Source organism: Diorhabda carinulata, chromosome 1, assembly GCF_026250575.1.
Source record: "Diorhabda carinulata isolate Delta chromosome 1, icDioCari1.1, whole genome shotgun sequence".
NCBI lineage: Eukaryota > Metazoa > Arthropoda > Insecta > Coleoptera > Chrysomelidae > Diorhabda > Diorhabda carinulata.
Genome location: NC_079460.1, coordinates 34,848,162 through 34,861,363, shown reverse-complemented (window position 1 = coordinate 34,861,363; position 13,202 = coordinate 34,848,162). Strand labels below are relative to the sequence as shown.

The following is a 13,202-nucleotide window of genomic DNA, read 5'->3' as shown; positions in this document are numbered from 1 at the left end:
GATGAAATTTACTCTAAAAATTATTTTTATTTTCTAATTTGACTATGGTCAAAATTGGCAATATAATGGATTATGACCTAAGGCCATTGGATGTCATCTATCAAATTCTAAAATATCCACATTTTAATTCCACCACTCAATCTAATTAGGAATTATTTTTAAAGACCTGGATTTATAATCAATAATTGAATTCTGACTAACAGTGATGTTCCTTAGTGGTATTACAAAAACATAATTAAGGATATGTACTCTGTATTAGGATAAATTATTGAATGTTGTTTGAAGCTACTGGGTAGTTCAGTGGTATCTGTGATTATTTGGATAATGGTAATAATATTGTATTCTTCCTATATTGTCTATTTAAAGTAACTGCAAATATTGAATAAACCACATACTACAAAAGATCATTTGAATGAATGATAAAAATCTGCATAATCTTTCCGTACAAAGGGACTACTCACACATTTATGAATGAAAAACCAGCAATAAAATATTATTTATATCTCCATCGTATATTGAATGTGTATGTTTTTATAATAAAAGCAAATATATTTCACTGAAATTCATAAAAATATAATCGAAAATACAAAAATTTCATATGTTTATCCTTCGCCTTGACCTGTGAAATCAGCATTATCCGAATGAAACTTCTGAATATCTTTGCATAGCATAGGCCTTAACAGCATATTCGCTATCATCTCATCAATTATTATAATTGTTTGACATATTCTTTTTTCAACTGCTGCATTTAATTCAAAATCTAGAGGACTCTCACTAAATCCACAAGCTCCTTGAGTATCTTGAACATCACTCCAATATTTCAAACCGCCAATAATGGGAGCATATAAATCAAATTGTTCTGGTTCTAATACATAACGAGATAAATAGTTTAAATTTTTTTTTTCTTTTGGAGTCAATTTGCACCAATTTAAAAATAATTCTTTTAGCGCTGGGCCTACAAATAATTACAAATTATTAGTAAAAATAGTAGTAAATTGTTAGTTAGTTACTTACATTTGTGTATTACATAAGCAATATTTTGGAATACTTGAAAATAAAGTTCTTTTTTATCTATTTCTTCCTTTTCTTTTGCATCAGATTCCATGAAAAAAATGTTATGATTCTCTGACAATTGTAATTTTGACAAATTTACATAATAAATCAAGAGGTATATGAATTTAAATTTTTTTCAAAGGAGGTTCATATATGTAAAATTTTAATCCAATAGGATTATTATTATCCAGAATTAAGTACAATAATTTTTAAAGCTGATAGTAATTTAAAAACAAAGATACTTCTCTCTATAGATCTGTTTAGAACCAAATAATATTGAAATATTAACCTCTTAAGGGGCGAATTTGGAATCATTTTTTCAAATATTTATAAATTCATTTTGACTGAGGAGTTCTTATCCCAGGAACGATTATAGGGTATAGATAATTTCATGAAACTGCATACTTGATCATACACAATGGTATGCAGAATTGTACAACATTTACACTAAAATACATGTATCGGATTATTTCAGTACTTTTTTCATCTATAAAAATCTAAGGAAATGAATGTTGGAATAATTTCTGCAAGTGATTGAAAATAAAGAACTGTGTGTGTAAATTACACTCTATCTATAGTATAAAGTCTATACCATGCAGGAGCAAATCATTTGGAAAGTTCAGGTGCCTAATACGTTCTATTTTAATAATTTCGTTAAATAATGAAACGTTTGATGTTTTTAAAAGAATTTTATTAGCTACCAGTTAACAATAAATTAAAATATAAAAAAAATATATTCAAAGAAAAAAATGTGAATTCATACATGCAAAAGTAACTCATGGCTACTAGTAATCTAATATTCGGGAAACATTTTTTGAACTAATCCTTTCATGTTAATATCTGCCTTTTTCACTTTATGCTTAGCCTCAATCGAATATTTATTTCAATAATTTGAAATTGCCTTCAATCATTGTTATATGCAGTACTTAATCTATACAAGGCAAGAACATAATTTGAATACTTTTTTAGAAATTTCGCAACATCTTTTTCTAAAATAAAAAGATAAATTATTGAAGGCAATATTTTTCAAATTGCAAATTTATTAATTTTATACTTCCTGGCAATTATTCTGCATCAATGGGAATTGAGTGGAGTATTTTTCAAGTTTTTATATACCTGAAAGCATCTTCTATAATATTTGTATATTTAAATATATCATTCTTTTTTCTTAACTGTACTGCCAAATTTTATTTTAACCATTTTCAGCAAGTTTTTTGTCTCTATTCCAATTTTCTCCCATAATTTCGTTATCTGGTTACTGTTATCGATTGTTCAGATCTATACTTTTAGATAAAGTGATATAGGGTCAAGAGTTAATTGAGCTTCTTGTGTACACTCAATTACTATGTTTTGTATAGGCTGCAGAAGGGTGAAGAATGGATTTCTTTAGGAAGTTAACAGGGTCTACATTTCCAAGATTAGCAGCATTAATAATGAATTTGTAAGATTCTCTATATAAAACTTTTAAATTTCATAATTAGGTGTAAACATACAACTTCTAACGTTTAATTTGGGCTGGAGTTAGTATATTTACAATATTCCAAGTAAAGCAAATAAAACATACCATTGTTTGTACACATAGTACAGAATTTATTACTATTTTCTTAGTGCTTAAATAAAAAAATCTGAGAACGACACAATTTCAAGCATTTGGGATTTATATATATATATATATATATATATATATATATATATATATATATTCCATTTTTAATTGTCTGGTTCTCGTCAATTTTTGCAGAACACAGTTTAAGTCACGACTGTCTGCAAAAGATTCCATCCTATTCCCTATAATGACCTCAGCTTTTCCAATTAATTTTTCTGGGGTAATATTTTCCTTATTTATTTATACGATTTCTATTTGTGGGGTGAATTAATAGACACTGTCTCTAACGTTCTTAATTTATTTAAACACTATACACTACACTAACTTATAATAAATCACTTATTACTTAACTAACTTAAATAATTTATTTAAATTCTTCGATTACTTTCTATTTCGGCCTGTTCACGACGACTATTTATTATGAACTAATTAAACTGCGCTTCACAACTCATTATATATCCCAAAAAAATTCTAAAAACTTCTAGAAAATAAAAAGATCGATTTTCCTAGAAATTATTCAAAAGATGTGAATAAACCTGCTATAATAAAAAGTAATAAAAAAAGCAAACATTCGCTGAATTTTATAATTCCTAGTATTTCAATGGTATATCAAAAGTTGCCGCCCCGCCGAATTTTTAATTCCATAATAGCCAGACAAGGCCGGCTTAAGGACCCATTTCGCGAACTTGTTCTTAATCATACTTTCCAAACATGAGTGTTTATATCATGACCATTGTAGATTGCATACGTTTCAATAAGTTTCTCACATCTGTTGATGAATTTGTTCAAGGCATTACTATACCCGTCGTAAGGCTTAATATTTTCCAATTTCCATTTAGATAATTTCTGTATTTTTCAAGATATAACTTGATAGTTGTTTTAGATGATCTCAGGTTGTTAGCATAAATATAGCATATGTCCAAATAAAAAGTTATTTAACTACAACTTAATTTAATATTAATAATATAAAGATATGTGAAATGTACAAAGAATATAGGTTATTGTAACAATCGCAACAATTCAATTGCTATTATAGTCATAATTTAATAAAAATTTAAAGAATGGATCGAACTTTCCCAATACATTCTGATTAGTGATTTCAACGAAATATATAGACATATTGTAAATACAATGGAGCACATTAAAATATTTTAATTCATTTTTTGAAGCAAATATCATAAGTTGGAGGTTTCACTGGGATTTTTCTAACATCAAGAGCCTCACTTTCAAACCATTTAATCTCTTCTTCAGTCAAATCTTCTAATTTTGAATAAATACTTTGATCAATTTGAGGTAACGAAGCATTATTAAAAACATTATTCTGTTGATGAGTTGTGGCAAAAACGGAGTTAGAGTGTGGACCAAATGTGACATTCTTTTGATGCTGATTATTTAAAAGTTGTGGATTATGTGTAGTATTGAATAAATTAGCATTAGAGTTTGTTGAAGATGGTGGTTGTACATTTGGTGAAGCAAATATGTTTGTTGACAGAGAATTGGGTTGACTCTGCAAGGGAAACAAATTAGTTTGTTTATCGGTACCAAATGTGGACCCTGTAGATGGCTGTTGACTAGTGAATATAGAGTTGCTTTTATTTTGAACGGCTATATTGCTGTTAGTTTGAGAGAACAGGGTTGATGCCTGTACTTGTTCTGAAGGACCCTGAAAAACATTTGTATTCCCAGGTCTTGCAAATACATTATTTGTTGTATTTTGGGTATTACCAATAAATAAATTATCTGAAGTATTATTCGGAGTTATTTTATTATTTCCTCCAAAAACATGATTTCCTACAAAAATATTTTTTTGTGAATTTGAAAATATGTTTTGATTAGCTTGAGCAAATATTGGTTGCTGACTAACTGGTCCAGATTTAAATGTGAAATTGGAGCTGTTTGGATTTGGAAATGTGTTTCCTGAATAGATACCAGCTTGGGAAGATGCTGGTGTATTATAAATATTCACAAGTATATTCACTAAATCTGATGATGGATTTTGGAGGGATCTGACTTTAAGTAAAGCCTCTTGGGCCATTTGTTGAATTTGCTGCTTCTACAAAGATAGGTTAGACTTATAAATAAATATATAAATAAAATAAATTAAATTGACCTACAAACTGTTCCACAGAACCTCCTGCAATTGCATCATAATACCCATACCTAATTTCTTCAAAACTCTGATCTTCAAATCCAGGGAAAGCAGGTTTTTCTTTAAAAGGCGCATAGCACGAAAATAACCACTGACCACCTTTTTCTGCTTGTGTCATATCAGTTACTACTGACTTTATCAAAGTGTTAATATCTACATTCTTTTGTTCTTGACCAGGTGAAGGATTAATTTTTGGTTGAGTCAAATTTGTTCCATAAACAGCTGGATTGCGCCAGGTGGTTGATGACCCAGTACTTTGAAAAGAATTATAATTATCTAAAATAAAGAGTTCAGAAAAATCAAATTTAAAGTATACTATGCTTATTACCATTCACATCGTGCCCAAATTTACACATTTCTCCAAATTTGCAATTCCCTTGAAGGAAAAATTTACACACAGTCATTTTTAAATATTTTTTACTTATTACAGTGAAATAAAAAACAATATGAAATTCGCTATTATAGTACTTTTACGATTATTTATTCTCACAGCGGAGCTATTGACATGAAGCAAAAACACTACACATTTATCTATGAAAACGACCCTTGAACAAGTAAGACCACAATCCAAAGTATCCAATTGCCAACTATGTTCAGCATATATGTAATACTTTTATATGGATATTTTAAACGGGAAGGAATGTATTACTATTAAGGTGCCGACGATATACTATTTTTTCTCTCGTTCTAGATACATCGAACAGTTTGCGCATGTTTGGGATGAGAACCGAGCAGGAGTCTCGGAGGAAAGAGAAACCGTTATTATTCTGCCTTTTTTAGTCGAAACAGCTTCCACTTATAGAAACTGTCCATATAGAAGTATTATACTACAAATCAAATATGAAAAACACACAGCGTAATTATGGCGTTACCATTCAGTTAATATCGATCTCACTTTATCGTATATCCATCTCTTTTAGTCTGAATAGCTAGACCAGAGGCGTATCAAATTCAAATAAAATTTCAAACAGTTAATTGTTAACTGTATATTTGAAACTATGTCAACTAAAATTGGTTCAAGATTATGACAAAAGCGGATAATCAAATTAACAAATTACAACTCGCAATCTTACCAATGAACACTATTTGAAAGTAATATTTACTACATTTTTAAAAAATATTCTCTAGTTTACGTTGAATTTTGAAATAGATAAGATGAGAAAATCATTTTTTTTTTCTCTTTTTAGCATATTGTTTTTATAAGATGTTCTTATAAAGCCCTTCACATTTTAAACTCATATCTCAAAAAATAAAAATCAAGGGGACCTAGCTATAATGGAATAAAAAATAACCTTTTCATTAAAATTAAATATATTAAATTAATTATTACATAGGTGTAGGTCTTGAAATATTGTGTAAGTAGTTGAATATACAGTTACGTTTTGCATTTAACATGTAACGTTTAACCTTCTATTAGTGCCTCTGCCTAATTCCAACCCTATTTCAGATTCGGCTTAACCATGCGCCATAAGGGCAATGGTGCCTTACCCAAAATTTTTAGACCTTTATAAGTATATTTGTTTAGTTTAATGCATCAGTATTTGCTGTTAAGCTGTAAATAGTGTTCACAGTATTATGAGATTAGTAATAAACGGCGACACTTACACCAATAATTCTCCACTATCATGAATGAAAAACTTATTATTTTAAGTGTACACGATTGCATAAAATACAATTACCCGAAATTTACTGTACAAGAAACTGTCGACCGATGTTCCCGATTGACTAGAGTTCGAAAGTCCACCGTTTTTAAATTATTGCGGGGGAGAAAGATAGGAGGCCAAGTGGAACCTCCCAAGAAAAGTCCAGGCAGACCAATAAAAGTTCTTGATGAAGACACCAAAAGTGTAATTCGAAGAAAAGTTCACTCTATTTATTTTAAAAAAGAAATACCCACCCTAGATAAGATTTTAATGGAGCTTGACCAGGATGACAGTATTCCGTTGATAACTAAAAACTTTTATGGACCACTTTGAGAAAAAGTATAACCATAAAGCACTTTTACTGGAAAGCTGTTTGCTGGCGACGAAAATACTTAATAACTATAAAGCAGTATAGAACAGAGCAGAAGAAAATCTTTTATCTTGATGAGACGTGAATTAATGAAGGTTATACAGTACTAAAAATGTGGCCAGACAAAAATATAACCAGTGCTCGCCAAGCTTTCGTGGAATGCCTGTCAATGGGTATTAAGGTGCCTTCAGGTGCCTGTGTTTTTCTTATTTGATTTATACTTTACAAATAATATATGATGTTCAGTTCAGTAGCACCAGTGTAAACTAAATAATGTGGTTGCCTTGGAAAGGTGGAAAGAATCTGTATATGTGTCGAGGGACACATTTTTTATTTAAATATTAAAATTATATGTAAGGTGAAAAATAAAAAATCTCTCATCCTATCATAACTGGGCATGGGTCTTTGGTCGTTGATGCTAAAATTTAGAAGTAGAAATGAGATTATGAGAAAGGGATATTAGTGATCTGTCCAGGTAGCCTTCAAAACCAGGAGAATTAGACCCGAGCAAGCTAAGCAACATCCACTGTGAAATTTACTAAAACCTTCGCAGGATCTGAAATTAGAAATTCTTCTAATTTACAAACCTATATACAGTTTTGGAAAACGAAAAAACTAAAAAAAGAATAATAAATTTATAAAAGTTATACAGAAATTCAACTTTTGTATCCTATCAGAAGCTTCAATTTTACTTTTTTACAAAACTGGAAACATTATAAAAACGTTATTTGGAAACATACGATCCAACTGCTGTCCTAATTAATAAGGGTACTTTGAATTTTTTTTTCCAAAATGATGGAACTTAAAAATATATGGTTTTTCATATTCAATCATTTTGAGCCCTTATTAATAATCTTTGAATGTTTTCTGGTAGATTCTAGATAATTTCATGCGATATGTAACAAAATGTGTATCTTGCTTTGAAAATTTTATTCTGATAATATATATCTTCGCCTCAACTTTGGAGCAGGATGGTAAAGGTGTTACAATAAAACAAAAATAAACCAAAACACCAAATTTATTATTCAAACAACAGAACACTTTTGAGAAAGTGAGTAAGTGTAAAGATTAAAACTGAAAATAGAAACTTTAGATTGTTTGTAAATTTCGTATTATCATCTTTTAATAAGTAAGAAAATATGTGTGATAAAGATAAGAAGTAATTAATAATTATATGAAAAAACTAGTAGTAGAAGTATCTTCTGCTGCACTAATTTACCTTAACTAAGAAATTATAATTTTTGATATTAAAGATTAACTGTCGATTGTCGCCGAAATTATAAACAAACAGAAGACTGGGTAGCTAATATACAAACAATACGCAAAAATAGAGGAAATACACAAGAAATACGAAAAAAGAGACACTGATAGAAGATTTCATTGAGAGAAAAGTGAGTGATGTATATTGGATATTGTTTCAGTTTACCCTAGCTTTGATATTTTGTTGTCTTCTGCTTGTTTTGTTTTGCAGAATTCACAATCAATACTCAACGGCACCAAGAAGTATCTGGTAAAAGTGGACATTACCAGATACTATTTGTATAAAAATATCAATTATTATTATTACTTACATACTTATAAAATCAGGGCCATTTCTTCCCCATTTAGCTTACTTTATTCAAAAAATATATGGTGATAATCATTTTATACTTTCATTTTTGCTGCTATCGTTCCCATTCAAATATCTTGAAATCATGCTCTCTGACCTGAGAAAAGCTTTTAGTGAATTTGTTGCTTACACCTGTTAATAGTTTTCTGTATAAACAATACCACCTGACATTAACGTAATGGCGGATCTACATTACATGCCCAAATTCAAAAAAGAAGAAACTTATTCTTTGTACCATAATCCACAGAACCACGAAGTTTAGATACTGAATAGTTTAGTATTTATATATATATTGGCTTAACAAAAATATGTGTCTAATTCATTATGAATCATATTTATTTTGATTAACGGACATATTATTTATTGATCATTTTTGCGTGTTTAGTTCACGGCTGTTTAATGTAAATATTTTACAACTGGCTGCACATGCTCATTGATCTATTTTAATTTGAAAAACCGTTTCCCTAGAAACGGCGATGTTTAAGAAACAATATTTCATTAGAAAAAATTTGAGTGAAGTTTATTGTATATTTGAAAGAGAAAGAATTTCAGTAAAAATGTTCAGAAGCATTAGCTCTTTCACCAAAATTAATCAGTGGAAATATCTCAGCATTAAAGTGAATATACCATCAATGGATGCAACAGGAAAAGAAAAAATATCAAAGAAACAAGATGCAACATCTATAAGGTATAATGTATGTAGAGAGCACGGTTTGCCAAAAAAGTTTGCATTTGACAATGAAACAATCAAGACTGAAACTGTTGCCACTGATAGAGAAACTGAAGAAGATAAAAAACATCAGCAGATCATGAAGAATGGTTTGCCTAAATTTTCAACTGGCAAAAAGGGACAGAGTCCGTTTACCCCTTCATCAACGAGACTGAGTGTGGTATTACCTTTAAACATGTCTAAACTGACTAATCCATTCCCAGAACCAGTGAAATTTTTTCCCTCAGCCACTGTTTTTGATCAAGAAAAAGCAAAACAGATGCAAGACAAGTTTTCAGTTTCCAGAAGTATCAAAAAGGCCCCTAAACGAAATTAGACAATTTAGAATGAAATATTTAAACCAAATTATATGTAGATCATTCATATTTGTACTTTTTTGAATAAAAACTATTTATATATTACGAATAACTTTGTATTTAAATCAATTTATTTTAATATTATTAGTTATATTGAAGATAAAATATGAGTCATTCACTCAATGGTTATGTTTGCATATTTCTGAAAGATGAATTACTTAAGTGTTATGTACTGTTTATGTTCTAAAATCTAAACTATTTATACAACTCTCCATTTTTTTATTCTATTCTTTCAAAAGCGAAAATAAAATATACCAATGGAATTACATTGAACAGGTAAAAAATATTGGTATTAGAGGTTAAAAATGCACCTTTATATTATGATGGCGTGTGTATAAGGTATAAAGAATAGGGTAGTACAACAGTGACAATGTTAAAACCATTTAAGGAAATTTTCGAAATTCGAACCGACAGTACATTGTTGCCGATTTCACTTTTTATTACGAAAGTGACACAAATTACCTATTCGATAGGAATCTTTACAATAGATAGATAAGGCGTATTTTGAAATATCATGTTTCTAATGTTATGTATTCATCTCGAACCGAAAATAAACTTAATCTCAGTATTAATTATTTGTTACCAATTTCAATCTATAAAAAAAGATTTTTGTAATGAGTTCGTGTAGCACTAGCAAATGAAACAAATAATTTTCCATTAATCTGTTAATCACTTAAATTTGGGATAGAAATAAGGATCCTTGCACAAAGGTGAATAAAATATATATACTTTCCTTTGGTGACTGAAATAATATGAATTTGCGATTTCAGAACCTCTGTCATGAATGTATTTTTGAAACATTCATATTTTGATGATATTTTGAAGAGGCGAAAAAATAATTCCTGACTATTTTGTATGTTTTTTTTAACTTTCAGATGATTTATGTGATTTATCCATTTTCCCCTTTCTTCTTGGGAAAAATATTTTTGATTTTGTTCCGCTTTCGTACTGTATTAATATATTTAATAAAATCAAAAACAATAACTTGTATAAAGTTCTAACTATACTAATATTTTAAACGTAACGAGATGAAATATACTAAATGTATCATAATACAATATCGTACTAATAATTCAATTAATTAGATGATATACCTAGATGATAATTTTTTAGCATGAAAGTTCTAACAGGTCGGAGGTCGGTTGGGCAATAAACATTTTATGGCATTACCTAATGCTTGGACTTTTAGTTAAATTGTAAACAGACGGATTTCAATATAAATAGAATAGGACGAGTTAAAATTTTGTATTTTCAATACAATGTCAAGTTATGAAGTACATTATGAATAAATTGAAATAAATGAATGTAAATCAAAAAAATGTTAGATTTTGGCATAAACGTCAGGAATCACGTATTTTTGCTCTGAGGTAATTGCATCCTTCATATTAGATAACTAAATAAAACACTCAAAGTTTTAGTAAATGAATTTATTACAAAATATCGAACAGAAATATTAAATAAAGTAACAATAATAACTACACTTCTTATGAAATTGTTGATATAAAATTAAAATAATTATAGAATGAGCGTTTGAAAAAATTATCAAAAACTACAAGTAGTACGGTCCTGTATATATTCCTTGTGCATTTTACAGCTAGAACATTGTTAGTAGGAAATTCGAATGGCCAACAAATTGAATAAATTTATTGTAATTTTAAAACTTTTTCAAATTTTCAAAATGTTTGTTAAAAAGTATGATAGTGTTGCTTCGGAACATTATTCACATCTAATATTTTTGTTTTCTGGAAATTATTTTTTTTATAACCAGTACCCGACCCATTTGGACTATGTGTTAACAAGAAAATATAGACAAAGTAGCTCTTAATATTGACCACATAAAGAAATGAACAAAATCCACTAAACAACCTGAATCTCCGTTAAGAAGACTGTAAAACCCCAAAAATGTAGTACATGTAGAATCTACTCGCGATGACCTCTAGATATTCTTGGGTCAAATTGGGTCACATTTACTATTGAAACACCTACTATAAATAAAAACGTTGATTATTATTTATTAATCATTATTCTTTTTGTTGTTGAAGATTGGAAATAGTAGTGGAATAGATAAAATATCAGGAAAGATAAAGCCCATTTTCCTAAATTATATATAAGGTCAGTACCAAAAATAGGATAATGATCTAGATTAGGTTACACCCCTCAGATTTCGTTAAAATTTTAGTATGTTATATATTCTGTAAGATAATAACCTTCTTCTTTCCCTATATTCTATTTTTTCCACTACACGTAAACAATAACATACCTCACTCCCTTCTAACAAAATCTTTCTGTTCCTTTTGAGGAACCATCACCTATTGAAATTATCAAACATTATCAAACTGAGATATTTGTTTAGAATTGCTTCAATAATTTTAAATGTAATTTTAATACAATAAAAATCAACAGGTGTTTCTTTATATGATTTATTAAATTTTTATCCCTATTGTTGCATTTTCCCTTCTTGCTTCCTCAGTTGTATTAGTTTTTTGCATCTGACCTTTTCTTGTTCTGCCTTAGCCTTATACAATAATAATCTTTCCCTCTTTTTTTGAGCCTATAAAGAGGATAATGTATGTGCGCCTTAAGGTTTTACATTAATTTGTAGGGGTTCCCTATCTACTAATATGTTTTTATCTATCCTACAAATATTTAAATCCTCATTGGTATAGTAATTATTCTTTTGAAAATGCTCCCAAAGAAGGAGCGAAACGTTATGTTATGTGTATCTAATTCTATTCTATTCTTGGTTCAGTGTAATTTTCTCTAGAACTAAAATTTGACCAAAATCAGAGGAGTGTAACCTAATCTAGATAATTACCAAAAATAGCTTATGTTTTACATTATTAAAGGCAAATAATTATAAAATGATATGGTCATTAACTAATGCTTCCTATAGCTTAAAACATCCTAAAAAAGGAAAATATTGAAAGAAAGTTTTTGGCAACTTGGTAATAAATATTATTACTGTTTGATTGTAGCGATAAAATATCAAATTGTACTCTTTTTAATTTATATTCCAAAATTGTGGATTAATTATTTTAACAATTCCATATGTCTTAAATTGTTGATAAATTGTCTTGATTATATATAATATAATCATTTTCTGATAAAATCTGTCTGTTCCTTTAAAAAAGCCAACAAAAATGGTATTTGCAAACTGAATTACTGTTTTAGGATTCCTTCGATTCCAAATATTAATTGATTCTTTCCTCTACAAGCTATTAGATTCTTTTAAAATTTAATCTCTGTTGATACTTGTACCCTCTTAGTTTCCTAAGTTGGATCAGTATGTTTCAAACCCATTTTATCCTATCAATTTTATTCTTTTCTAGCCTTTGGTCTAAGTTTTAACTCAATTGTTATTCCACTATTATGACATCTTCATTTGCATTATATATCTGTGAAACAGTTTTGATTACACATTTAACCAAATTTGTTTGCAGAAATGCAACAATTACAGTAGAATACTTGTACACCTTTGAGTTTAACTGAATACCATTAAAAAGTCTAAACTAAACAATTTTTGGAATAATTTCTGAAAATAACTGGAAATATACTCCAAATATGAATCTCTAAATTGACCCATTAAAAGGGTTGTATTTCCCGTATTATGCATTATTATAAAGAGAAAAGAAATATTTTTATGTAAACAAAGCTGGTTGATATTAGTCTCACATTATTAAGAATAT

The 13,202-nt window shown here is 28.7% G+C and overlaps 2 protein-coding genes across 3 annotated transcripts; both read right to left on the bottom strand.

The window, feature by feature from the left end:
- Window positions 1-528: 528 nt before the first annotated feature.
- Window positions 529-1,148, bottom strand: LOC130901068 (uncharacterized). Its single transcript, XM_057812155.1, has 2 exons — window positions 1,015-1,148; window positions 529-955 (listed from the first exon to the last, which is right to left on the bottom strand). Exons 1-2 carry the CDS (start codon window positions 1,103-1,105, stop codon window positions 603-605), a joined length of 444 nt encoding a protein of 147 aa, XP_057668138.1. The 5' UTR covers window positions 1,106-1,148; the 3' UTR covers window positions 529-602.
- A 1,793-nt stretch (window positions 1,149-2,941) lies between these two features.
- Window positions 2,942-8,754, bottom strand: LOC130891333 (nucleoporin NUP42-like). 2 transcript variants are annotated; one of them, XM_057796110.1, is made up of 3 exons: window positions 8,393-8,754; window positions 4,774-5,084; window positions 2,942-4,712 (listed from the first exon to the last, which is right to left on the bottom strand). In XM_057796110.1, exons 2-3 carry the CDS (start codon window positions 4,924-4,926, stop codon window positions 3,816-3,818), a joined length of 1,050 nt encoding a protein of 349 aa, XP_057652093.1. In that variant the 5' UTR covers window positions 4,927-5,084; window positions 8,393-8,754; the 3' UTR covers window positions 2,942-3,815. The 2 variants fall into 2 exon arrangements, with proteins under 2 accessions (XP_057652093.1, XP_057652001.1); XM_057796018.1 differs by lacking the exon at window positions 8,393-8,754 and adding an exon at window positions 5,137-5,702.
- Between the last annotated feature and the right edge of the window lie 4,448 nt (window positions 8,755-13,202).

What these genes read in the sequence shown, in the direction of transcription:
- LOC130901068 (XM_057812155.1), bottom strand. Translation starts at nt 1,105, where the DNA reads ATGGAATCTGATGCAAAAGAAAAGGAAGAAATAGATAAAAAAGAACTT. An exon ending in TGCTTATGTAATACACAAAT is followed by an intron (nt 956 to 1,014) that starts GTAAGTAACTAA and finishes AATTATTTGTAG; the next exon opens with GCCCAGCGCTAAAAGAATTA.
- LOC130891333 (XM_057796018.1), bottom strand. Translation starts at nt 5,212, where the DNA reads ATGACTGTGTGTAAATTTTTCCTTCAAGGGAATTGCAAATTTGGAGAA. An exon ending in ATTTGGGCACGATGTGAATG is followed by an intron (nt 5,085 to 5,136) that starts GTAATAAGCATA and finishes TCTTTATTTTAG; the next exon opens with ATAATTATAATTCTTTTCAA. An exon ending in GAGGTTCTGTGGAACAGTTT is followed by an intron (nt 4,713 to 4,773) that starts GTAGGTCAATTT and finishes CTATCTTTGTAG; the next exon opens with AAGCAGCAAATTCAACAAAT.